Source organism: Lampris incognitus, chromosome 1 (genome assembly GCF_029633865.1).
Source record: "Lampris incognitus isolate fLamInc1 chromosome 1, fLamInc1.hap2, whole genome shotgun sequence".
NCBI classification, from domain to species: Eukaryota; Metazoa; Chordata; class Actinopteri; order Lampriformes; family Lampridae; genus Lampris; species Lampris incognitus.
The window spans coordinates 60421899-60448681 of record NC_079211.1 but is presented as its reverse complement, the minus strand read 5'-3'; the positions used below and the strand labels follow the sequence as shown (position 1 = coordinate 60448681).

At 45.1% G+C, this 26783-nt stretch overlaps 1 protein-coding gene across 3 annotated transcripts in view; it reads left to right on the top strand.

Annotated features, from left to right (window-relative positions):
* tmem129 (transmembrane protein 129, E3 ubiquitin protein ligase) overlaps positions 1–25269 on the top strand; it is a 45884-nt gene extending 20615 nt beyond the window's left edge. The window contains exons 3-7 of one of the 3 annotated variants that reach the window (XM_056290203.1): positions 4722–4979; positions 5740–5813; positions 14608–14767; positions 14936–15008; positions 24086–25269. In XM_056290203.1, coding sequence (XP_056146178.1) covers positions 4722–4979; positions 5740–5813; positions 14608–14767; positions 14936–15008; positions 24086–24270 — 750 coding nt within the window. In that variant the 3' untranslated portion in view covers positions 24271–25269. Of the gene's footprint in view, positions 1–4721; positions 4980–5739; positions 5901–7188; positions 7293–14607; positions 14768–14935; positions 15009–24085 lie in introns of those variants that run through there. The other 2 variants (XM_056290201.1, XM_056290210.1) reach the window with 2 other exon arrangements.
* Positions 25270–26783: the final 1514 nt, after the last annotated feature.

The following is a 26783-nucleotide window of genomic DNA, read 5'->3' as shown; positions in this document are numbered from 1 at the left end:
ATAAACTTGGAAAACAGATAATTGTTATTTGACAAGCAAAAACATTAGTGGAATGTATATAAAGGTATATTGTAAGCAGCATATATGTACATAAACATACATTTACTCACACATACACAGATATACACACACTCACATATACTGCATATACATATACAGCATATATCCATGTACACATACTGACGCACTTACTTGCATCCATATATGTACACATACAAATACAGTACTTGTGCATACACGCACACACACACACACACACACACACACACACACACACACACACACACACACACACACACATACTTACATATACACCTGCATACATATAGTACCTCAGATATCGAAAAGAGAATGACTGAACTTGACTGGACTTTTTCTTTTAGTCCAGTCACTCTGCTGAGAGTGTGGCCGTGGTAGTACTGAGGTCCTGGTTACTGTCCGCTGTAGTTTCTTCCTGTGTCAGGATGTCTTCCCAATGCCACATCTTTTATAGTCTTAGCATATACACTACCGTTCAAAAGTTTGGGATCACCCAAACAATTTTGTGTTTTCCATGAAAAGTCACACTTATTCACCACCATATGTTGTGAAATGAATAGAAAATAGAGTCAAGACATTGACAAGGTTAGAAATAATGATTTGTATTTGAAATAAGATTTTTTTTACATCAAACTTTGCTTTCGTCAAAGAATCCTCCATTTGCAGCAATTACAGCATTGCAGACCTTTGGCATTCTAGCTGTTAATTTGTTGAGGTAATCTGGAGAAATTGCACCCCACGCTTCCAGAAGCAGCTCCCACAAGTTGGATTGGTTGGATGGGCACTTCTTTGAGCAGATTGAGTTTCTGGAGCATCACATTTGTGGGGTCAATTAAACGCTCAAAATGGCCAGAAAAAGAGAACTTTCATCTGAAACTCGACAGTCTATTCTTGTTCTTAGAAATGAAGGCTATTCCATGCGAGAAATTGCTAAGAAATTGAAGATTTCCTACACCGGTGTGTACTACTCCCTTCAGAGGACAGCACAAACAGGCTCTAACCAGAGTAGAAAAAGAAGTGGGAGGCCGCGTTGCACAACTGAGCAAGAAGATAAGTACATTAGAGTCTCTAGTTTGAGAAACAGACGCCTCACAGGTCCCCAACTGGCATCTTCATTAAATAGTACCTGTTAGAGCCTGTTTGTGCTGTCCTCTGAAGGGAGTAGTACACACCGGTGTAGGAAATCTTCAATTTCTTAGCAATTTATCGCATGGAATAGCCTTCATTTCTAAGAACAAGAATAGACTGTCGAGTTTCAGATGAAAGTTCTCTTTTTCTGGCCATTTTGAGCGTTTAATTGACCCCACAAATGTGATGCTCCAGAAACTCAATCTGCTCAAAGAAGTGCCCATCCAACCAATCCAACTTGTGGGAGCTGCTTCTGGAAGCGTGGGGTGCAATTTCTCCAGATTACCTCAACAAATTAACAGCTAGAATGCCAAAGGTCTGCAATGCTGTAATTGCTGCAAATGGAGGATTCTTTGACGAAAGCAAAGTTTGATGTAAAAAAAATCTTATTTCAAATACAAATCATTATTTCTAACCTTGTCAATGTCTTGACTCTATTTTCTATTCATTTCACAACATATGGTGGTGAATAAGTGTGACTTTTCATGGAAAACACAAAATTGTTTGGGTGATCCCAAACTTTTGAACGGTAGTGTATATATTCACTGCATGTTTGCTCAGGAGCACATGGTCGTACAGGTGCTGTGGTGTGAGGGTGGAGTGGTGAGCCAAGTGCACGTTGGGCAGGAGTGCACATCCTCTGGAACTGTCCATGTTCCCTCACTGGATGGTGGCAGTCTGTGCATGGCAGAAGAGTAGAGATGGCGATCTTTGCATTGGGGAAGGCCTCGGTGGCGCTCTCTGCCACTCTACATACAGACCAGTCTTCCCACTTTCTCTTGCTTCTGTCAGAGGTCACCGGTGCCAGTATGGATGATGATATGGCTGGGTTCACCAAACTCATGATCAGCCAGTATTGGGAGTTTTATGTTTTTGGGCACCATATTTTTTTAGGTTATTTTGCATGGGGAAAAGTTTTTCTTCTTCTAGGAATTTCCCATTTGCGTCTATAAGACTGGCGACTTCTGTGGCTTTGTTTAGTTTTAAGCCTTTTGTGTGTTTTGATTGCCTGCGGTTTCTTGGTGTCTGAAGGCTGTGCCGGCTCGTCTGTCTGTGTGGTAGGCAGAGATGGCTGCTGGAGGGCTGCTGGGGGCTAGGAGTGTCCTAGCAGGGTGCAGTAGTGGGGGTGTTTAGAGGGGCAGAGGCAGGCGGCATTCCTTCTCCCAGAGTCTCCATCATAATCTCTCTGTGATGCAGCTGCTCTCGGAAACCCATCAGCTCTTGTGTGTCTTGTGTGTCTCTCACCTTGGCCAGCTCCTCTCTCATGATGTGTTTAACCTCAGCTAGTTCCCCTCTGAGTGTGTCTGAGTCTTGTACAATTTCCGCCGAGTTCACTCCTCTTGGTTTGCTTACCCCTGTGTGTGTCTCCTCTTCTCACTGCTCCTGGGGTAGTCTTCAGTGCTCCTGGGGTAGTCTTCAGTGGGGTAGTCTTCACTGCTCCTGGGGTAGTCTGCAGTGGGGTAGTCTTCACTGCTCCTGGGGTAGTCTTCAGTGGGGTAATATTCACTGCTCCTGGGGTAGTCTTCAGTGGGGTAGTCTTCAGTGGCAGCTGCTGGTTTGAAGGCTGGGCTAAACTTTTCTTAGTAAACTAGCTGAACTCCCTTCTTGGTGTTTTCAAACTTTTGAAGGTGTTTCCTGACACAATTATTATTATTTTTATTTTTTTTGTGAACCTGTGTTCACTCTAGTTTTCTGATTCGATTTGGCTGATCGATTTAGTTTATCTCATTTTCTAACAGAAAATGTCATCAATTTTCAGGAGCTCATGTTAGGCATGACTGCTCTTGAGTTGAATCTCTCTGTCTCTCTCTCAATTCAATTCAGTTCAATTCAATTCAATTGGCTTTATTGGCATAACAAATTGTTCATCAGTGTTGCCAAAGCTTTTGATACAAAACATGTATGTACATTGAAAAACTAAGTAGAAATAACAATAACTCTCTCGCTCTCTCTCTCTAGTTAACATTTCAGTCCTTATGTTGACTGTTGATTAGCATTCAGTTAACAGATGAAGCATTTTAATTAATGTCACTTTCCTAATGATAATTAATATAATTACAATAGGTAGAGGTCAGCCTGGAAGAGGGCTGGATGTACATATATAAATAATGTCAGGCAGTCTGAGGACGGCTGTCCTTGCCTGCCCAAGTGTTTGTTTCCTTATTATGTGGAATTGGCACATGGGAAGGACCATGTGTCGGCCCTGTGATGGCCTGGTGGCCTGTAGGGTGTCTCCCCGCCTGCCGCGCAGTGACTGCTGGGATAGACTCCAGCATCCCCATGACCCCGATTGGCATAAGTGGCTTGGCTAATGGATGGATGAATGGATGGATGGACATTCAACATATGCTGATCTTGAAAAGAGTTTTAACAGTAATGAGTGTTTACCAGTCATCCACTTGTCATTCCACTACAAGTGTTACTACTGCAAGTGACACGTGCACATTATCTGCTTGTTACACAGCAGTGTAGTATCGGCATGTAAGAGGGTTGTGGCAAGGCTGTGCCACACCTGGGACTGTCCGGCATGGAGACATGGACAATGATAGTAGTTGAAAGCTCAAAGGCCTGTTTATATAGATGATTTAAAAACATCAGGAATAAAAATACCAAACTAAGGGTGTCCAGATGGCATGGCTGTCTATTCCGTTGCCTACGAACACGGGGATCGCCAGTTTGAATCCCCGCTTTACCTCCAGCTTGGTCGGCCTACAGACACAATTGGCTGTGTCTGCGGGTGGGAAGCTGGATGTGGGTATGTGTCCTGGTTACTGCACTAGCGCCTCCTCTGGTCAGTTGGGGCGTCTGTTCGGGGGGAGGGACTGGGAGGAATGGCGTGATCCTTCCACGTGTTACGTTCCCCTGGTGAAACTCCTCACTGTCAGGTAAAAAGAAGCAGCTGGTGACTCCACATGTATTGGAGGAGACGTGGTAGTCTGCAGCCCTCCTCGGATCAGCAGAGGGGGTGGAGCAGAGACCAGGACGGCTCAGAAGAGTGGGGTAGTTGGCCAAGTACAATTGGGGAGAAAAAGGGGGGAAAAATGCCAAACTAAAAACATGATGGGCTTAAAAAAGTCTTATGTGAGGAAGAGATCTGTGTGGTTCTTCATCAGTTCAGCCCTCGTCATGCAGTCTTTGTGGGGGTGCAGCCACAATTTTAACTTGTCTTGAGCATCGACACCGACTTGAGACTCATGCTACCACATCCCACTCTGGCATCATGACATACTGACTAAATGGAAATAAAAGGTATTTGACGGATAAAGCGGAAACTTTACCACTGGTGCACTGAGCAACGTGATGCCTTTGCCATGTTAGTATCAGCATTTTACTTTCGCATTTTGAATTTCCAGTGAAGCTTTTAATGAAATGCAACAACCAAAGAGAAAACTCTTCACGGACACATGAAGGTAATTGTAGGATTGTAACGACTTGTTTGTTTTGAAACAAATTCAAACAGAAAACTGTGTGAAGTGGATGTGATCAGCTGTGTGTAGTGTATCTTCCTACGAACACTAGTATCTATCATGTTCTTGTTCTGTGGTATCTGCTAGGTGAGTGACAGCTGGCGAGCCTTCCTGCTTCTCTCCGTGTGCCTCCAGCTGGCAAGCTGGGTGCTGGTTATCTACTGGTCCTGCCGCCGCTGGGCCAACCATCCCATATCCCGGGCCCTGCAGGCCCATGCTGTGCCACCCCAGTCCGGCTGGGGCGCTGTGGCCGTCAGCATCAACACAGAGTTCAGACGCATAGATAAGTTTGCTACAGGGCCCCCTGGAGCCAGAGTTATTATTACAGACACCTGGATATTAAAGGTAGGTCAGATAAACACACAATACGTATGTTAATTCACTTAAATGCTGTAACAAACACATGCTTACAAACACTAGAAGCAAGACTGGTGAGGAAATGTCTGTGTTCAGTATTTACTCAACTTTAGTGTTTTTTTGAAAGGTATTTTAAATATACATCATGCAAAAAGGAATTATAATGATATAACATTTTATCAAGCTACATAAATCCATGATGAATGAAGCGTTGATTACAATCTGGTGACTTGCTAAACTTGCTAAATAGGCGGCACGGTGGCGCAGTGGTTAGCGCTGTTGCCTCACAGCAAGAAGGTCCTGAGTTCTAACCCCCGGGTTGTCCAACCTTGGGGGGAGGTCATACCAGGTCATCCTCTGTGTGGAGTTTGCATGTTCTCCCCATATCTGCAGTAGGTTTTCTCTGTGTGCTCTGGTTTCCCCCACCATCAAAAAGACATGCATGTTAGGGTTAGTACTCCTGTCTCTGCCCCTGACCGAGGCATGGCAAGAAGACCTGGAGTTGGTCCCCGGGTGCTGCACGGCGGCTGCCCACTGCTCCTAGCTACACAGCTAGGATGGGCTGAATGCAGAGTGTAATTTCCCTATGGGGATCAGTAGAGTATCTCTCAAATCCCCTCAGCATACGAAACCGAGTTGTCCAAAGAACCTACTAGCCAGGAGCCAGGGGACATTATGTGAGTATATACAGTATCATGACCTAACTTAATGCTAAGACCCTTCTGTCTCTCTGTCTGTCTCTCTCTAGGTCACTACCTATCATGTCCATGTGGCATTACAGAGCGACAGCCATCTGACAGTGACTGAATCCAGACAGCACCAGTTGAGCCCAGACTCCAGCACGCCCACACAGATGCTGACTATAAAACTGGCCAGTATCAACCCTGCTGTTAAAGCATTTGACATCAGGTGCATCACACTAAGTTAGCTGCTCTTCATCCTGCACTCTGGCTGTTTGTTAGAGGGGCAATACTTGTGATAATGATCAGAACCTATTTTTATTGTACATTCAAGTATGTTTGCATATACAAGTAGTTTAATTTAGTGGGCTGCACACATGAAACTACGGTAGCCCTGAGAGGCAAGGGGAAAAAAGAACATCTGGTGATCAATTTTCTAAGTCTGATCTAAATTGTTTTCTCTCCTGTGTTTATGACTTGGGAACAGGTGAAAAAAAAAGGTTTTTGCTAGAATAATCTTTCTAAGTTCCTGAATTTTTTTTTTTCATCTGTGAGACAAGTGAAAAAAAAGATTTTGCCAAGACCATTTTTCCAAGTTAGTTTTTTTTATTCGTCTGTGAAAACTGGCGAAATTATTATTATTATTATTTTGGTCAGGATAATGTTTCCAGGCGTTTGTTGTTGTAATGTTCATTTTGGCCACAAGAGGCTAAAGTGCAGCGCTACAAAGTGTTCATGTTTCTTCCAGGTGAGTTTTAAGTTCTCCATGCTAAACACAAGCTACATACACATGTAGTGTGTTAACAAGATATGTACCATCACTGTCATGACTTTCACTTGAATAGAAATGTATTTTAATCCATGCTAATATGCTGTTAGCATTAGCTATGCTGGCGTTTGCCCTCTAGCTAGCAAGTGTTCATAGCTAACCAGCAGCTACAACCCAGGTTTAGTCAACAGCATGGCTAACATTAGTGTGCTGTAATCAGTCATGCTAACAGGGACACGTCACACCTTATGAGTGGGATGTTCTACCAATAAAGATTTTAAAAAATCCTTTTGAGTGAGACATTTTGACACGTGCTCAGGAAATAGGATAATTTTGTACATTTAATAACGTTACACAACAGAAAAGGCAGTTTGGATATATTTTGATTTTTGCAATTTAAATTAGATATGGCACGACACAGTGGTGCAGTGGTTAGCGCGGTCGCCTCACAGCAAGAAGGTACTGGGTTCAAGCCCCAGGGTAGTCCAACCTTGGGAGTCGTCCCAGGTTGTCCTCTGTGTGGAGTTTGCATGTTCTCCCCGTGTCTACGTGGGTTTCCTCCGGGGGCTCCGGTTTCCTCCCACAGTCCAAAGACCTGTAGGTCAGCTGAATATGCCGTACTAAATTGTCCCTAGGTGTGTGTGTGTGTGTGTGTGTGTGTGTGTGTGTGTGTGTGTGTGTGTGTGTGTGTGTGTGTGTGTGTGTGTGTGTGTGTGTGTGTGTGTGAGTGATTTCTCCCCTTCCCCAGCTGCTGTGTTGGTGGGGACGTTGTCAGCTCGGTGGTCCAGTGTCCTGATGACTCCTAGTTTGTGCTCCAGTGGATGACGAGAGTCAAACCTTAAGTACTGATCAGTATGTGTTGGTTTACGGTAAACATCAACAATCAAATGTCCCCCATCACCAACTGCAATGTCACAGTGTAAGAAGACTAACCTGTCATATTCCACATCCTCCCTGGTGGACTTGATGTGGTGTCCACAGAGTTCATGTGGTCAGTGGAATGTGCTACGTCTGAGATTTACTTTTAACCCAGGTGTCGTCCACAAATCTGAACCAATGGCTAGGTGGTGTCCCTGGATAGGACACCAGAGCCTCTTTTCCACTTCCTCCATATACAAGTTGGCCACTACAGGTGAGACTGGGGAACCCATAGCACACCCATGCCTCTGCCTGTAGTACTGCCCCCTGTATGTGAAGTATGTGGACTGAAGACACAGCTTCAGGAGCAGACACACTTGGTCAGTGTTAAGGGTGGTCCTATTGCTAAGGGTGGGGTCGTTTTGTAATTTCATATGGACTACCTCCGCTGCTTCATCAACAGGAACACACGTGAAGAGAGACGTAACATCATAAGAGACCATTGTTTCATCCTCCTCCATAATGATGTCCCTCACCTGATCCACAACATCCACAGTGTTCTGATGTGATGTTCATTACTGCCTACCAAAGGGCTAAGAATAGATGCCAGAAACCTAGAGATATGTTATAGGGCTTCTTCTTCAGCAATCCATCGAAACGATGATGACGGTGATGCAGTTTAACCTTGGCAAGCGTGCCAGTGGGCAATCAGGCACATTACAGCAACAATATCATCCACGTTTGTCACAGACGAATGTTGTTTGAGTTGGTCCGTTATGTCTTGCATGGTGGGCCTTATCATAGGCTTCTTGTCTCATTTATTCAACAGCTGTTCTTGATCGCCTGACAAAAAGATTTTTTCACCTGCCAAAACTTGTTTTTCACCTGTTTTCAGAGGTGAAAAACAAAGGTTAACTTGGAAAAAGTATCCTGGCAAAACTTTTTCACCTGGCAAAACTTGTTTTTCCACCTGTTTCACAGATCAAAAAAAAGTTAAGGAACTTGGAAAGATTATCCTGGCAAAACCTTTTCCTCACCTGTTCTTAAGTCATAGTAAACAGGGGAGAAAACATCCATCCATCCATCCATTATCTTAACCGCTTATCCTGCTCTCAGGGATGCTGGAGCCTATCCCAGCAGTAATTGGGCGGCAGGCGGTGAGACACCCTGGACAGGCCACCAGGCCATCACAGGGCCCACACACACACATTCACACCTAGGGACAATTTAGTAGGCCAGTTCACCTGACCTACATGTCTTTGGACTGTGGGAGCAAACCGGAGCCCCCGGAGGAAACCCACACAGACACAGGGAGAACATACAAACTACACAGGACGACCTGGGATGACCCGCCAAGGTTGGACTACCTCGGGGCTCAAACCCAGGACCTTCTTGCTGTGAGGCCACCGTGCTAGCCACTGCGCCACCATGCCTCCTGGGGAGAAAACAGTTTAGATCAAAGTTAGAAAATGAATCACCAGAATGTTTTCTCTCGCTTGCCTCTCGGGGCTTCTGTGAAACAGGGGCTATTACACAATATTATAAGAGTAGAATACCTAGGTTTAATTTACATTTAAAGAGTAAGTAAACACTTGTTCTTAGCCTATCAGATTTGGAAAAGGTGAAGAAAGTGGTAGCAGGAAAAGAGGACAGTGACGGCGGAGGAGTCCATGTATTAAAGGATATAAATTGATGGTGATGTAAAGAACAGTGATGGTGGTGGATATGGCTACTCAGTGTGGACAAATTGATAAATATGAGTGTGTTACAATTTATGTTAGTTTTTTCGTATAGTCATGGTAAACCCTATAGAATTAATGACGTGAGACTGAATTTCTGCTATGAATGCCACATAAACTCGGTACGTGTTGTCATTAAAGGGATGCTTGCACAGTGTGGGCTACCTGTGTCCAGTGGTCTCAATGATGAAAGATTACAAGATAAAAAACAAAATGATTCTACCTGAAACTGATTGAGATGAGAAAGAAGCTACATACAGACAAAGCTAGTCAGTTGCATATTAAAGGAGTGATGCATTGTTCTGTTCAGATAAGCAACAGTGGAGCTAGTGCAGGGCAGCCCATTTCCTGGTAAGTCCTTTTCAGTGCATCAGAGAAAACAATGATATATTAGAGAATAGAGTCAGTTGATGGCACATCAGGGAGTATACAGCTGCAGAATCAGAATGATGGTTTATCTGCCTTTGGAATGTGCCTATAGCCCAGAATTAAAGTAGTGAATTTACCTGGATGTGCACAGGAATGGCAAAGGCGTTGTGTTATCTGGTTCTAGTGAAAAGAAATGTCATAAATAATGTGATATGTAGCACCAGTTTGTGAGCCATTCTTAATCTTTGGCAAAAACATCAAACTCTAGTCCCTAAACACTCACTCTGTTCATACTGTGATATGTGCTACATCCTCATGTGAGCTCAGCCACAGTAAACTGTAGCTATACTGTGATATGTGCTACATCCTCATGTGAGGTCAGCCACAGTAAACTGTAGATATACTGTGATATGTGCTACATCCTCATGTGAGGTCAGCCAAAGTAAACTGTAGATATACTGTGATATGTGCTACATCCTCATATGACGTCAGCCACAGTAAACTGTAGATATACTGTGATATGTGCTACATCCTCATGTGACCTCAGCCACAGTAAACTGTAGATATACTGTGATATGTGGTACATCCTCATGTGACCTCAGCCAGAGTAAACTGTAGGTATACTGTGATATGTGCTACATCCTCATGTGAGCTCAGCCACAGTAAACTGTAGATATACTGTGATATGTGCTACATCCTCATGTGAGCTCAGCCACAGTAAACTGTAGCTATACTGTGATATGTGGTACATCCTCATGTGACCTCAGCCACAGTAAACTGTAGCTATACTGTGATATGTGGTACATCCTCATGTGAGGTCAGCCATAGTAAACTGTAGATATACTGTGATATGTGCTACATCCTCATGTGAGGTCAGTCATAGTAAACTGTAGATATACTGTGATATGTGCTACATCCACATGTGAGGTCAGCCCCAGTAAACTGTAGGTATACTGTGATATGTGCTACATCCTCATGTGAGCTCAGCCAGAGTAAACTGTAGCTATACTGTGATATGTGGTACATCCTCATGTGACCTCAGCCACAGTGAACTGTAGGTATACTGTGATATGTGCTACATCCTCATGTGAGGTCAGCCACAGCAAACTGTAGATATACTGTGATATGTGTTACATCCTCATGTGACCTCAGCCAAAGTAAACTGTAGATATACTGTGATATGTACTACATCCTCATGTGAGGTCAGCCACAGTAAACTGTAGGTATACTGTGATATGTGCTACATCCTCATGTGAGGTCAGCCACAGTAAACTGTAGGTATACTGTGATATGTGCTACATCCTCATGTGACCTCAGCCACAGTAAACTGTAGCTATACTGTGATTATGTGGTACATCCTCATGTGACCTCAGCCACAGTAAACTGTAGGTATACTGTGATATGTGGTACATCCTCATGTGAGGTCAGCCTCAGTAAACTGTAGATATATTGTGATATGTGCTACATCCTCATGTGAGGTCAGCCCCAGTAAACTGTAGATATATTGTGATATGTGCTACATCCTCATGTGAGGTCAGCCCCAGTAAACTGTAGGTATACTGTGATATGTGCTAAATCCTCATGTGACCTCAGCCACAGTAAACTGTAGGTATACTGTGATATGTGCTACATCCTCATGTGACCTCAGCCACAGTAAACTGTAGGTATACTGTGATATGTGCTACATCCTCATGGGAGCTCAGCCACAGTAAACTGTAGGTATACTGTGATATGTGCTACATCCTCATGTGACCTCAGCCACAGTAAACTGTAGATATACTGTGATATGTGCTACATCCTCATGTGAGCTCAGCCACAGTAAACTGTAGATATACTGTGATATGTGGTACATCCTCATGTGAGGTCAGCCACAGTAAACTGTAGCTATAATGTGATATGTGGTACATCCTCATGTGAGGTCAGCCCCAGTAAATTGTAGGTATACTGTGATATGTGCTACATCCTCATGTGAGGTCAGCCACAGTAAACTGTAGGTATACTGTGATATGTGCTACATTCTCATGTGAGGTCAGCCCCAGTAAACTGTAGATATACTGTGATATGTGGTACATCCTCATGTGAGGTCAGCCCCAGTAAACTGTAGGTATACTGTGATATGTGCTACATCCTCATGTGAGGTCAGCCCCAGTAAACTAGGTATACTGGGGCACATGGCCCTGTTACAGACTATCACGCTGTCCTTGCTAATCAATATTGATCATTTGGCCCTTTGGCTTTAAGATATTCTTACTTTAAAGAGGCACATGCCAAATGTTGATCCAGTTTTGGGCTGTCCATATTCTTCGGCTTGTTATACAGTTTAATTGTTTGCTGACGCTTTCTAAGTTGTGTACGCCAAGTTGTGTAAACCTTTTACTTGATACATAAGTTAACCTGATTTATGAACGTTGCTTCATTAAACGCATCAATTTAAGTCCAAAAGAACAACTATATATGCCTTATAAATTTAACTTGTCGGGGTGTAAAATGTATGCATGTTCGGCAGCTCTCATAAAACAATCATCTTCTCTAATTTGACTTTCATGTGTACTGCACCTGTTATGTAATGGTTTGTACGCACGTTTTACAAAGAAAACATTTGTTGTGTTTAGTAAATGGAGCCCCCATGTTAAGTTAGATAGGAAGACGACTGTAGAAACCTGATTATGTGACTTGTGCCTGGTGGACAACATGTCGTCTTTGTTTAGGATGTAATCCCAGTTTGTGTTGCTTTATCACTTTTCCTTTTAAGTTTGTGGGGGGTTTTAACGCTACTCTGCTCTATTGTGATCAAGTCTGGTCTAGTGAATTTGTTCTAGTCCTTTTTATGATCGCTGACTGCAGAACATGGCAGCCGTCATGCCCCACCGAGGAACCAACACCAGTGTAACACCATCACATGTATTGTTGCTGTAATCCTGACATCAGCAGAGTGTAACACCATCACATGTATTGTTGCTGTAATCCTGACAACAGCAGCATGTAACACCATCACATGTATTGTTGCTGTAATCCTGACAACAGCAGCATGTAACACCATCACATGTATTGTTGCTGTAATCCTGACAACAGCAGAGTGTAACACCATCACATGTATTGCTGCTGTAATCCTGACAACAGCAGAGTGTAACGCCATCACGTGTGTTGTTGCTGTAATCCAGACAACAGCAGAGTGTAACGCCATCACGTGTGTTGTTGCTGTAATCCTGACAACAGCAGAGTGTAACACCATCACGTGTGTTGTTGCTGTAATCCAGACAACAGCAGAGTGTAACACCATCACATGTATTGTTGCTGTAATCCTGACAACAACAGAATGCAACACCATCATGTGTGTTGTTGCTGTAATCCAGACAACAGCAGAGTGTAACACCATCACGTGTGTTGTTGTTGTAATCCTGACAACAGCAGAGTGTGCACAGGTGTTTCCCTTCTACCCTTTCTATCCAAAACTCCCGAACGTGCTGTCTTTAACCAACTTTCTTTATACCTCCACCAGAACAACCTCCTGGACCCCAACCAGTCTGGGTTCAAGGTGGGTCCCTCGACAGAGACAGCCCTCCTTGCAGTGACTGAATCGCTGCACTCTGCGAGAGCAAACTCTCTCCTCTGTCCTGATACTCCTGGACCTGTCAGCTGCGTTCTACACAGTGAACCACCGGATCCTCCTCTCTACCCTCAAGGGGCTGGGTGTCACAGGCTCTGCACTCTCAATGTTTGCATCCTACCTGACAGGTCGCTCCTACCAGGTGACATGGAGGGGATCTGTGTCGGAGCCTCACAGACTGGCTACAGGCATTCCACAGGGTTCAGTTCTGGGTCCTCTCCTTTTCTCCCTGTACATGACACCCCTGGGTTCTGTTATTCGCTCGCATGACTTCTCTTACCATTGGTATGCCGATGACACCCAGCTGATCTTGTTCTTTCCTCCCTCTGACACATAAGTAGAGAGACACGTATTGCTGCATGCTTGACTGACATCTCGGAGTGGATGGCGACACACCACCCGAAGCTCAATCTGGACAAGACAGAGCTGATGTTCCATACGGGGAACGGTTGCCCGCACTGAGACCTGACCATCACCATTGACAACACCGTGGTGACGCCAGCTCGGACTGCAAGGAATCTGGGTGTGATCCTGGACGACCAACAGTAGTTTGCTGCAAATGTTGCATTGGTTGCTCGCTCCTGCAGATTTCTACTCTATAACATCAGGAGGATTCGCCCATTCCTCACCGACGAGATGGCACAGGTGCTCATCCAGGGTCTGGTCATCTCCTGGCTGGACTACGGCATCTCTCTCCTTGCTGGTGCCTGGTGTCGGCCATCAGACCTCTGGAGCTTGTTCAGAAAGCTGCAGCTTGTCTGGTGTTCAGCCGCCCTAAGTTCTCCCACACAACTCTCCTTCTCATATCCCTACACTGGCTCCCAGTTTAAGACTCTGGTGCTAGCCTACAGGGCAGTGAAAGGAACAGCTCCTTTCTATCTCCAGGCCATGGTCAAGCCCTACACCCCCACCCAACCACTTCGCTCTGCTGCCTCAGGGCGCCTGGTTGCCCCTTCGCTCAGAGATCCCTGCTGCCGATTGACCCGGTCACAGCTCTGTTCTGTCCTGGCCCCACAGTGGTGGAATGAACTCCCCACTGATGTCAGGACAGTGGAGTCGCTGCCCATCTTTCAGCGCAGGTTGAAAACTCACCTCTTCAAGAACTACTACCCTGTTACTTGCTCTTAGCACTTACTATATTCACTCATTTAAAAAAAAAATCTTTCTTGCGCTTTTACTTTAGCACTGGTTTTGCTCTTAGATGCTTGTTTAGAGAGAAGATTCACTTATGACCTCTGATGACGAGTAGTTCTCCTGATTTCCTACGTTAAATGCACTTACTGTAAGTCTCTTTGGATAAAAGCATCGGCTAAATGACTGCAATGTAATGTGTTGCTGCTGTAATCCTGACAACAGCAGAGTGTAACACCATCACGTGTTGTTGCTGTAATCCTGACAACAGCAGAGTGTAACACCATCACGTTTGTTGTTGCTGTAATCCAGACAACAGCAGAGTGTAACACCATCACGTGTGTTGTTGCTGTAATCCTGACAACAGCAGAGTGTAACACCATCACGTGTGTTGTTGCTGTAATCCAGACAACAGCAGAGTGTAACACCATCACGTGTGTTGTTGCTGTAATCCTGACAACAGGCTGAACTCTGCAGAATATGTGGAGCTGAGAGACAAGTTGCATGCCCCCATCAGAAATGCTGCCAATGTTGTGATACACCAAACTATCAGTGACCTGTTCCTGGAAACGTTCAAGTCTCAGGTGGAACTCAACCAGCCGTATACGCTCCCCAGTGGACAGGTAGATTACTACTTTACTTAGACAATGGTACAAAACAATGAGCTCATATTTGCTACAATTCAAAAGAGCAAATGATCTAATTAAAATGTTCCCCTCTCTCTTCCTCTCCACACCCCCTCTCTTCTTCTCCACACCCCCCTCTCTTCCCCTCCAACCCCGCTCTGGTAGGAGCTGGAGCCCTGCTGTGGCTGTATGCAGGTTCCAGCAGGCACCAAGCTGGTCAGACTCTGCCGGGAGAATGGTCTGTGTTCTGTCTGTTTCTTCTTGTCTCTTTGTTTATGCTTCTGTTTCAGTCAATCTGTCTGTACGTTTTGTTCTGTCTGTTTTTGTGGGTCCTATCTTTTTCTGTCTGTGCAACACAGCATCTAATAACCTACAGAACCAAACATCTAATGTTATCAAAAGTGTGACCACACATCATCCAAAGCGTAGGTTGTCAAAATTGTCAACTAATAATATAAGGTGTCTAATTCCTATTAGTATTTCACCTATTGGTAGCGCTAAAGTTCTGCCTACTACTGATCATTTCCACAAGATGCTTAAATGTGGTTTCATAAATATCAGATCACTGTCTACCAAAGCCTTACTAATAAATGATCTGATTCTTGAACATAGTTCCGATATGATTGGGTTATGTGAAACATGGCTGAAACCAAATGTTTTCCTTCTCTTAAATGAAGCTTCCCCACCCGACTATACTTATGCCCATTTAGCTTGGGCAAATAAACAAGGTGGGGGTGTTGCAAGACAACCCCTATAAAAGGAATGGATTTGCAGGTGGTGGCCACAGACCATTTGCCTGTCCTCATCTTTTCTGGCCGATCTTTGGTTAGTTTTTCATTTTGCTAGTGCCCTCACCACTAGAGGTGGCATGAGGCGGTATCATCTTTTCTGGCCCATCTTTGGTTAGTTTTTCATTTTGCTAGTGCCCTCACCACTAGAGGTGGCATGAGGCGGTATCTGCAACCTACAGAAGTTGCTCAGGTAGTGCAGCTCATCCAGGATGGCACATCAATGCGTGCTGTGGCAAGAAGATTTGATGTGTCTCCCAGCACAGTGTCCAGAGCATGGAGGAGGTACCAGGAGACAGGCCAGTACACCAGGAGACGTGGAGGGGGCCGCAGGAGGACAACAACCCCGCAGCAGGACCGCTATCTGGTCCTTTGTGCAAGGAGGAACAGGAGGAGCACTGCCGGAGCCCTACAAAACGACCTTCAACAGGCCACTAATGTGCAGGTTTCTGCTCAAACAGTGAGAATTTTCAATCTGACGACTCGACTTGAATCTAAATTCCAGTCTTTTGAGGCTCTTGTTCTAAGTCCATCCCCCTCCGACACCAATAGACTCTACTCAGTCCAGATTGTGATATTCTATCAACCTCCTGGCTGTTACTCACTATTTCTTGAAGAATTTAGAGAATTTATCTCAGGTCTTGTTACTCATTCTGATGAGATTGTAATTCTTGGTGATTTCAATATTCATCTGAATAAAGCTGCTGATCCTCTAAGTAAAGCCTTTCTGGTAACACCCTGTCATGGTTGTGTGGTTTAGATTCCCAGGGCTCAACTGTTCGCTATTCCCTGATTGGCATGCCATTTCAGTTCCTGCCCTTCCTTGTTCTCCTTTTCCCCATTTCCCTGATTGGCTCCCCAGCAGTTCTATATTCCCCCAGTTTGCCCAGTCTCATTGTCGGATTGTTATGTCAGAAATGTTAACCTATGTTAGTCTGGGGCTTCATGTCTTGTGCCTTCCTTACATTTTGTACCTGCTATTCCAGCTTTCATAAGTTTATTTCATTAGAGTATTGCTGTATCCCAGCCTGTCTCGGCTGTCTGCATTTGGGTCCTCAACTCCTGTTCCCGGTGTGTCAGTACGGTCCGACCCAAATATGGACCCAGCAGATCTGCTCAACCTGCCGTATACTTGGGAGAATTTCGGTATGTCGAGGGACACCATCCTGAAAAAATAGCCAGGCTTCTTTAAACTCCGCACTGCCATCTGGAAGAGGGACCCTGAGTTTGCCCAAGAAACAGCTTTTTTCAGGTGGCAGTTCCATGGTAACCCTGTTCCTGATCCTCCCAAGCCCGACATTTCGGCCTCCCATGTTTCCCCAGAGTCTCAGCTGCCCAGCATCCCAGAGTCTCCGCTGCCCAGCGTCCCAGAATCTCAGCTGCCCAGAATCCCAGAGTCTCAGCTGCCCAGTGTCCCAGAGTCTCAGCTGCCCAGCATCCCAGTCTCAGCTGCCCAGTGCCCCAGAGTCTCAGCTGCCCACCATCCCAGAGTCTCAGCTGCCCACCATCTCAAAGTCTCAGCTGCCCAGTGCCCCAGAGTCTCAGCTGCCCAGCACTATGGCATCTCTGCTGCCCAGTGCTACGGTGTCTCCGCTGCCCCGAACTACGGCATCTCCGCTGCCCGGCACTACAGCGTCTCCACTGCCCGGCATTACAGTGTCTCCGCTGCCCAACGCCACGCTATGGAGATCCTTCCTGTCACAGAGCAGTTGGCCTGTCCCTGCCGATGCCCAGCCTGTTCCTGCTCATGAGCTGTCAGCTTTCTCTGCTGACATCCAGGCTGACCCTGTTCCTGAGCCTCCTGCTGACCTTGCCAACGCTTGACCTGGTCTCGATCCGCCACCCACCTTTGGGCTTTCGAGGTTGCCTGGTTCCAGCTCTCGGCTTCTCATGTCTCAAGCGGACCAGCTTCTGAAGTCTCAAGTGGCCTGGCTTCCCATGTTTCAAGTGGCCCAGCTTCCCACATCTCCAGTGGCCCAGCTTACCACCTGTCCGGCGGCCCCGCTTCCCACATCTCCGGCGGCCCTGCTTCCCATGTCTCTGATGGCCCCGCTTCCCACGTTTCCAACAGTTCCGCTTCCCACGTATCCGGTGGCCCTGCTTCCCATGTCTCTGATGGCCCCGCTTCCCACGTTTCCAACAGTCCCGCTTCCCACATATCCGGTGGCCCCGCCTTCGATGACCACACCCCAAGCGGTCCAGCCGCTGATGCCTGTACCTCGAGTGGTCCCGCCTCCACGTCATCAGCCTCCCGGACGGCTGTCCTGTCTGCGTCGCCGGCCTCCCGGGTGGCTGTCCTGTCCGTGTTGCCGGCCTCCTGGGTGGCTGTCCTGTCCGCGTCACTGACCTCCTGGGCAGCAGTCCTGTCCGAGTCATCAGCCTCCTTGGCAGCTGTCCCGTGTATGTCGCTGGCCTGCAGGCCATCAGCCTGCCCATCCGCCAGAGCAGCTCCGCCCTTCAGTCCTGCATCCTGGTCACCCTCCAGATCAGTTGCATCCATTGGTCCAGCACAGGCCCTCCGCCTGAGATCTCTGACCCCATTCATCCGCTCCCAGACCACTTGGCCCTGGTCCGTTCATTTGGGATGTCTGGAATCCATTCCTTGGCAGGGGGAGGTCCTGTCATGGTTGTGTGGTCTGGGTTTCTAAGGCTCACCTGTTCCCCATTCCCTGATTGGCTCCCCAGCAGTTACATATTCCCGGTTTGCTCGGTCTCATTGTCAGATTGTTATGTCAGAAAAGTTAACCTATGGTATCCTGGAGCTTCGTGTCTTGTGCCTTCCTTACATTTTGTACCTGCCGTTCCAGCTTCCGTAAGTTTATTTCATTAGAGTATTGCTCTATTCCAGCCTATTTGGTCTGTCTGCATTTGAGTCCTCAACTCCTGCTCCCGGCGTGACACACCCTTGATTTGGTTTTATCTAAAGGGATAGCTGTTTCTGATCTGACCATCTTGCCAACCAACTCTGCTTTGTCGGATCATTTTGTCATTAAATTTGAAGCATTATTGGCCTGTCCTGTTAATGTCAACACAGCTGTACAGTGGTGCTTGAAAGTTTGTGAACCCTTTAGAATGTTATATATTTCTGCATAAATATGACCTAAAACATCATCAGATTTTCACATAAGTCCTAAAAGTAGATAAAGAGAACCCAATTAAACAAATGAGACAAAAATATTATACATGGTCATTTATTTATTGAGGAAAATGATCCAGTATTACATATCTGTGAGTGGCAAAAGTATGCGAAACCTCTAGAATTAGTAGTTAATTTGAAGGTGAAATTAGAGTCAGGTGTTTTCAATCAATGGGATGACAAGTGTGAGTGGGTTCCCTATTTTATCTAAAGAACATGGATCTATCAAAGTCTGATCTTCACAACACATGTTTGTGGAAGTATATCATGGCAAGAACAAAGCAGATTTCTGAGGAGCTCAGAAAAAAAGCGTTGTTGATGCTCATCAGGCTGGAAGAGGTTACAAAACCATCTCTAAAGAGTTTGCACTCCACCAATCCACAGTCAGACGGATTGTGTACAAATGAAAGGAATTCAAGACCATTGTTACCTTCCCCAGGAGTGGTTGACCATCAAAGATCACTCCAAGAGCAAGGCGTGTAATAGTCGGCCAGGTCACAAAGGAACCCAGGGTAACTTCTAAGCAACTGAAGGCCTCTCTCACATTGGCTAATGTTAATGTTCATGAGTCCACCATCAAGACAACACTGAACAACAATGGTGTGCATGGTAGGGTTGCAAGAAGGCCACTGCTCTCCAAAAAGAACATTGCTGCCCGTCTGCAGTTTGCTAAAGACCACATGGACAAGCCAGAAGGCTACTGGAAAAATGTTTTGTGGACAGATGAAACCAAAATAGAGCTTTTTGGTTTAAATGAGAAGCGTTGTGTTTGGAGAAAGGAAGACACTGCGTTCCAGCATAAGAACCTTATCCCATCTGTGAAACATGGTGGTGGTAGCATCATGGTTTGGGCCTGTTGTGCTGCATCTGGGCTAGGACGGCTTGCCATCATTGATGGAACAATTAATTCTGACTTATAGTAGCGAATTCTTAAGGAAAATGTCAGGCCATCTGTCCGTGAACTGAATCTCAAGAGAATGTGGGTCATGCAGCAAGACAACAACCCTAAGCGCACAAGTCGTTCTACGAAAGAATGGTTAAAGAAGAATAAAGTTAATTTTTTTGGAATGGCAAAGTCAAAGTTCTGACCTTAATCCAATCGAAATGTTGTGGAAGGACCTGAAGCGAGCAGTTCATGTGAGGAAACCCACCAACATCCCAGAGTTGAAGCTGTTCTGTATGGAGGAATGGGCTAAAATTCCACCAAGCCAATGTGCAGGACTGATAACGTTTAGTTGCAGTTATTGCTGTACGGGGTGGGGGTCACACCAAATACTAAAAGCAAAGGTTCACATACTTTTGCTACTCACAGATATGTACTATTGGATCATTTTCCTCAATAAATAAATGACCAAGTATAATATTTGTTTAATTAGATTCTCTTTATCTACTTTTAAGACTTGTGTGAAAATCTGATGATGTTTTAGGTCATATTTATGCAGAAATATAAAAAATTCTAAAGGGTTCACAAACTTTCAAGCACCACTGTAACTGCCAGTCACATTGGTCCAGCCATTGTAGCTGCATTTGGCCAGCAGCTGCCTGCAGTCTTGGCTCCTTTCACCGTAGAGATTGACTCTGTTGAAAATCTTAAATGTGACCCTCTCTAATCTCGTCGATACAGGTGTACCACTCACTACCAGAGCAATGTGACTAAAGAGGCCAATACCCTGATTTAACGACGAGCCACGTGCTCTTAAGCGGGCCTGCAGGAGACTGGAACATAAATGGCAAAAATCAAAATTGGAGTTTTTTACCCGTCTTGGCATGAGTATTTATTGAAATACAAGCATGCTTTAGCTGCTGCGAAAGCAGCGTATCGCTCCCGCTTAATCAGTATTAATAAACATAATCCCAGATTTCTCTTTGACACTGTAGCTAAATTTACTAAAAAGCAGCTGTCTATTAGTTGCTCACCATTCACAGCCCATGTCTTTCTAGACTTTTTTTTTTTTGCAATAAGGTTGATGAGATCATAAACAAAATTGGTTCAACTCCGGCTACTCCTGCAGATCCTGCCTTACCAAATTCATATCTATACAATGAGTCACTGATAGTCCCTGTTATTACAGCTTTTGAGAATATCTCTTGATACTTTGACTAAGTTTGTGTCAGCTTCTAAACCAAATGCATACCTACTTGACCCATTACCTGCAAAAAAAAATTTAAAGACCCCTGACCTTTCCTGGGACCTACAATGCTAGACATTGTTAATTTATCACTTACTGCTGGGACTGTTCCCAGCAGTATTAAGACTGCTGTGGTCAAACCTCTACTTAAGAAACCGCACCTCGATTCAGGTTCTCTTAATAACTATTGACCAGGGTCTAATCTTCCATTCTTTTCTTAAGTACTAGAGAGAGTTGTGTATCAACAACTTTGGACCTACTGCTCAAAAAAATAAAGGGAACACATAAGCAATGGAATGTAGCTCCAAGTCAATCACACTTTTGAGATATCAACCTGTCCAGTTAGGAAGCAACACTGATTTGTGAATCAATTTCACCTGTTGGTAAATTGTCTAATTTCCACCAGGTGGAAATTAGACAATTTGCAAGACAAGCCCTATAAAAGGAATGGATTTGCAGGTGGTGGCCACAGACCATTTGCCTGTCCTCATCTTTTCTGGCAGATCTTTGGTTAGTTTTTCATTTTGCTAGTGCCCTCACCACTAGAGGTGGCATGAGGCGGTATCTGCAACCTACAGAAGTTGCTCAGGTAGTGCAGCTCATCCAGGATGGCACATCAATGCGTGCTGTGGCAAGAAGATTTGATGTGTCTCCCAGCACAGTGTCCAGAGCATGGAGGAGGTACCAGGAGACAGGCCAGTACACCAGGAGACGTGGAGGGGGCCGCAGGAGGACAACAACCCCGCAGCAGGACCGCTATCTGGTCCTTTGTGCAAGGAGGAACAGGAGGAGCACTGCCGGAGCCCTACAAAACGACCTTCAACAGGCCACTAATGTGCAGGTTTCTGCTCAAACAGTGAGAAACAGAATGCATGAGTATGGTATGAGGGCCCGACGTCCACAATTGGGGCCTGTGCTCACAGCCCAACACCGTGCAGCCCGATTGACCTTTGCCAGAGAACATCTTGGTTGGCAGATTCGCCATTGGCGCCCTGTGCTCTTCACAGATGAGAGCAGGTTCACACTGAACACATGTGACAGACGTGAGAGAGTCTTGAGACGCTGTGGAGAACGTTCTGCTGCCTGCAACATCCTCCAGCATGACCGGTTTGGCGGTGGGTCAGTGATGGTCTGGGGAGGCATATCCTTGGAGGGCCGCACAGACCTCTACGTGCTAGCCAGAGGTACCATGACTGCCATTAGGTACCGGGATGAGATCCTCAGACCCATTGTCAGACCATATGCTGGTGCAGTGGGCCCTGGGTTCCTGCTCATGCATGACAATGCTCGTCCTCATGTGGCCAGAGTGTGTCAGCAGTTCCTGTATGTCGAGGGCATTGATGCTATGGACTGGCCTGCACGTTCCCCAGACCTGAATCCAATCGAGCACCTCTGGGACATCATGTCTCGTACCATCCGCCAACGCGATGTCGCACCACAGACTGTCAAGGAGTTGACCGATGCCCTGATCCAGGTCTGGGAGGAGATCCCTCAGGAGACCATCCGTCGTCTCATCAGGAGCATGCCCAGACGTTGTAGGGAGTGCATACAGGCACGTGGAGGCCACACACACTACTGAGCCTCATTTGGAATCGTCTTGAAGAATTTCTACAGAAGTTGGATCAGCCTATGTTCTCATTTTCCACTTTGATTTTGAGTATGATTCTGAATCCAGACCTTAATGGGCTAATGATTTTGATTTCCATTGATCATTCTTAGGTTATTTTGCTCTAAACACATTCCTCTGTCTAATAAATAAAGATTTTCAGCTGAAATATTTCATTCATCGAGGTCTATATTGTGTTTTTAGGTGTTCCCTTTATTTTTTTGAGCAGTATATATAGAAGGATACCATCTATATGAACCTTTTCAATTGCCATTCAGGGCCTGACACTCCATCGAAACTGCTCTGATCAGAGTGGTGAATGATCTTCTACTAGCTATGGACTCTGATTCCACCTCTGTGCTTCCACTACTGGACCTCAGTGCAGCCTTTGACACCGGTGATCACTGTATGCTATTAGACAGATAAATTGAAATTTTGCTGTCTCTGGCTTAGTGTTCTCTTGACTTGAAGTCCTACTTCTCTGGAAGAACACATTGTGTCTGCTATGGTAATATTACATCAAAATTCTCTGATGTTAAATATGGCACACATCAGGGCTTGGTTCTTGGCTCTCTACTTTTCTCTTTATTTTTTCACCTCTTAGCCAAATTATACACAGTCATGGAATACATTTCCATTGCTATGTGGCTGATACTCAGCTGTATGTGCCTATAAGGGCTGATGATCACACTCAAATGACTAATTTAGAGGACTGCTTGGCTGCTGTGAAAAATTGGATATCACTAAATTTCCTGCTTTTAAACTCGGATAAAACTGCCCTTCTTGACACAACCCTCATTTATCCAGGCTTGGGACTGGCACTAAGAATGCACTGGCTTGTGCATCCTCAGTAGCTGGGTTATAATAATAATAATAATAATAATAATAATAATGGCCCTATGATGGCCTGGCGGCCTGTCCAAGGTGTCTCCCCGCCTGCCACCCAATGACTGCTGGGATAGGCTCCAGCATCCCCGCAACCCTGAGAGCAGGATAAGCAGTTTGGATAATGGATGGATGGATGTTTCAGTGTTGTATCATTCTCTCACTCCAATGTGTGCCTATTTTTTTTCTTGTCTCTTCTCCCGTGTATTTGAATGGCAAGTCAAGTCAATTTTATTTGTATAGCCCAATACCACAAATTAAAATTTGCCTCAAAGGGCTTTGATGTGATTCTCTGTTGTGTGCATGTGTCTTTCCTCCTGTCAGGTCTACATGGTGATGGTGGTCACGTGGCTCAGGTTCCAGGCTGTTCTGGTGACATCTGGACACTGCTTGGCATCCTCCTCATATATTTTTCATATATTTTATAAGTCCATTATAATTATGTTATCCTCTTTCAACGTTGTATTGTGTAAATTGTGTAAACACAACATCAATTGCACGTTGTGTGTCTCGGGAGAGAGATCTCTCCTCTTGCTCTCCCTGAGGTTTTTTCCTATTTTTTTCTCCCCATTAAAGGTTTTTTTTGGGAGTTGTTCCTTGTCCGATGCGAGGGTCTAAAGACAGGATGTTGTGTTGCTGTAAAGCCCACTGAGGCAAATTTGTGATAATGGGCTATACTACAATGAAAATGGACTTGTCTGTCTTTCTGTGACTTCCTGTGTTTGTATCTGTGTGAATCTGTTTCTATTATTCCATTATCTTGTGTTTCAGGTGATGACAGTGATTCAGAGTGCCAGCAGTGTTTCTGCAGACCGATGTGGTGTCTATCTTGTCTGGGTCGATGGTTTGCCAGTCGCCAGGACCAGCAGAGACCTGAGACCTGGTTGGCCAGCAGAGTACCCTGCCCAACCTGTAGAGCCAAATTCTGTATACTGGATGTGTGTCTGTTGCACTGACCACACACAGCAGTGGTCATCCTGCTGTTAAATAACTGTGGTTGGCTACACCACCCAGAGTTTCAGTAATTGCAGGGGAGGTGATTTTAGAACAATAAAGCCAAAATACTATTTGAGAAGCTTTTGTGGCAAACGAAAGAAATTGGGGAGAAACACTGTTTTACGCAAACAAACTCAGAAACAAGTGTGCATACAGAGTGCCGGACAAAAAATAAATACAAATTGCTTATCCCTTACAATGAAATGTCAGTTTGTCCATCAGTGTCCATCATACTGTAATGATTTGAGTGCCTTCTAACAAAATTGGTCTTAATTGGAGTGTTCGACTTGTCCTTGTCCACTCTGATAAACATGAAAGGTTAACAGAGACAATCTAAATCTGCTTCAAGATCCAAATAAACGGAACTGTATTTGTTCCCTGAAACAGATTCAGAAATTGTGGATGACTCCGTTTCCCTCCTTATGTGCCTTTTTGTCACTTTGACTCGGTTTCTGCTCCACCAGTCATGAATTGTATTTCACTTACCTGTTGAATGAGCTTTTTTCAGTTAGATCTTCTCAGTGCTTAAGCCTTTATTTGTTATCAGATAGTTTTGTGTTCTGGTGTGTTACTGTGTGCAGGTATGAGGTGTCTTTACCTGGCTTCAGTGAAGAGTTTATCTGCTAGCTAAATGACAAAATATTGTAATTAAAATATCGTGTCACATGAGCTCAGCTGGAGATGGTGGCATTGAATTCTTCGTGGTGGTTCTCAAACAGAATTTTCTGTGAAATGACTTGTATAACAGAGCTCTGATCTTCCTCTATGAAGTTTTTTTTTTGTCATTTTTTTCTGTTGAGTATGTCTACTATACAACTCCTGCAAGATAGTTTGTTCCATGGACATGTAATTAGATGTTTTCATGCAGAAGTCTTGAGTCACTGAGCAACTGAATATTATCGCCGCGTGTTATTTTTTCAACGTGGTTTAATGTCGAGGTTAATAAAGACTTTACATCAAAAGCTCGCCGTTTGTTAAACTAATTTTATATTTGTAAATGTTATATTTAAAATGTTATGTTTTAATAATTTTATATTTTAATAATTTTATATGGAAATGTACATTTTAATTTTATATCTTAATTTTATATTTTAATGATTTTATATTTTAATTTATATTTTAAATTTGTTTTAACGGCTTCCGGTTTGGCCATGAGGAGATAGGCAGCAGTAAAGAGGAGCTCCCGGTCAAAATAAGAAAGAAATTGTGTAAAACTCCTAAAATAGTCTGAATAGGGCATGAATAAGAATACAAGGGGCCAAGAAAGAGACAAAATGCCCAATCCGCCAAAAACCGACGCACAAAATAAGAAAAAGACGACGACGATGCCAAAAGAAACCAACGAGGTCCCCGTGCTAGCAGCTAACGCTAGCAGTGACGAGCAGCCTAGCTGGGTGGCTACGTTTCAAGCTAGCATGCAGACTAGCTTAGCTTGTATGCAAGTTAAAATGGATGCTAGCCAGCGAAACATGGAAACAACTGGACAAGATAAGTAAGCAAGTGGATGACGCTCTGAAAGGAGTTCGAGACGAAATGGCAAGATTGAGAGAGGAAATGGGCCAAATCAGAACGGAGACGACGCAGAGCCTGGATAGCTACAGGGAGGAAGCGAGCAACAGAATCGCGGCTGTTGAGGTGGATATTCGTGATCAGCGGAAAGACGGGCTTGGTAGAGGAACGCGTGGGAGAGACAGAGGAATGGAACACCGAGGCTCAAGACGCTATCACAGCTCTGATGGAACAACAAGCCAGACTCCAGGAAAAACTGACAGACCTCGAAGGAAGATCAAGAAGAAACAACATCCGTATTTGGGGAGTTAAAGAAGGACTTGAGGGGGACTCGGCTAAAAAATATATCGACGAGCTAATTCACAAGGAGCTAGATCTGCCTGGTGGCGAGGAGCTACAGATCCAGAGAGCACACAGGGCACTGGCCCCCAGACCGGCAGAAAACAAGCCAGCGAGAGCAATCATTGTGAACTTTCTGAGCTTTGATGTCAAAGAGAACGTCCTCAAGACGGCATGGAAGAAGAACGTGCAGGTGGCCGAGCAACGAGTCACATCTGATCATGATTATCCTGCGGAGGTAGCAGCTAAGCGTCGGGACTACGCCGGTCTTAAAAAGATTCTCAAAGAAAAGGGACTCCGGTTCCAATCACCCATGACCACCCTGAGGATCTACTTGAACGATGGAACCAAGGTCTACGACAACCCACAGGAGGCAGCCAGGGCGATGCGACAGAGAGGATTGGAGGTACCAGTTCAGAGAGAGGAAAGGCCAACGCTGATGCAGAGAGCGGAAGCAATACGCAAGTGGACCAGGGTCGGGAGACGAGAGCGCGGAGATCCCCCCGGTACGTGAACAACGTGAGACCCCAATTGAGGGATGGGGTGAATATTGAGAGACGGGATGGGAGCGTGATCTATGTGTGCATCAGTGGCGTAACCAGGAATATTTTTGTAGGTGGGCCTG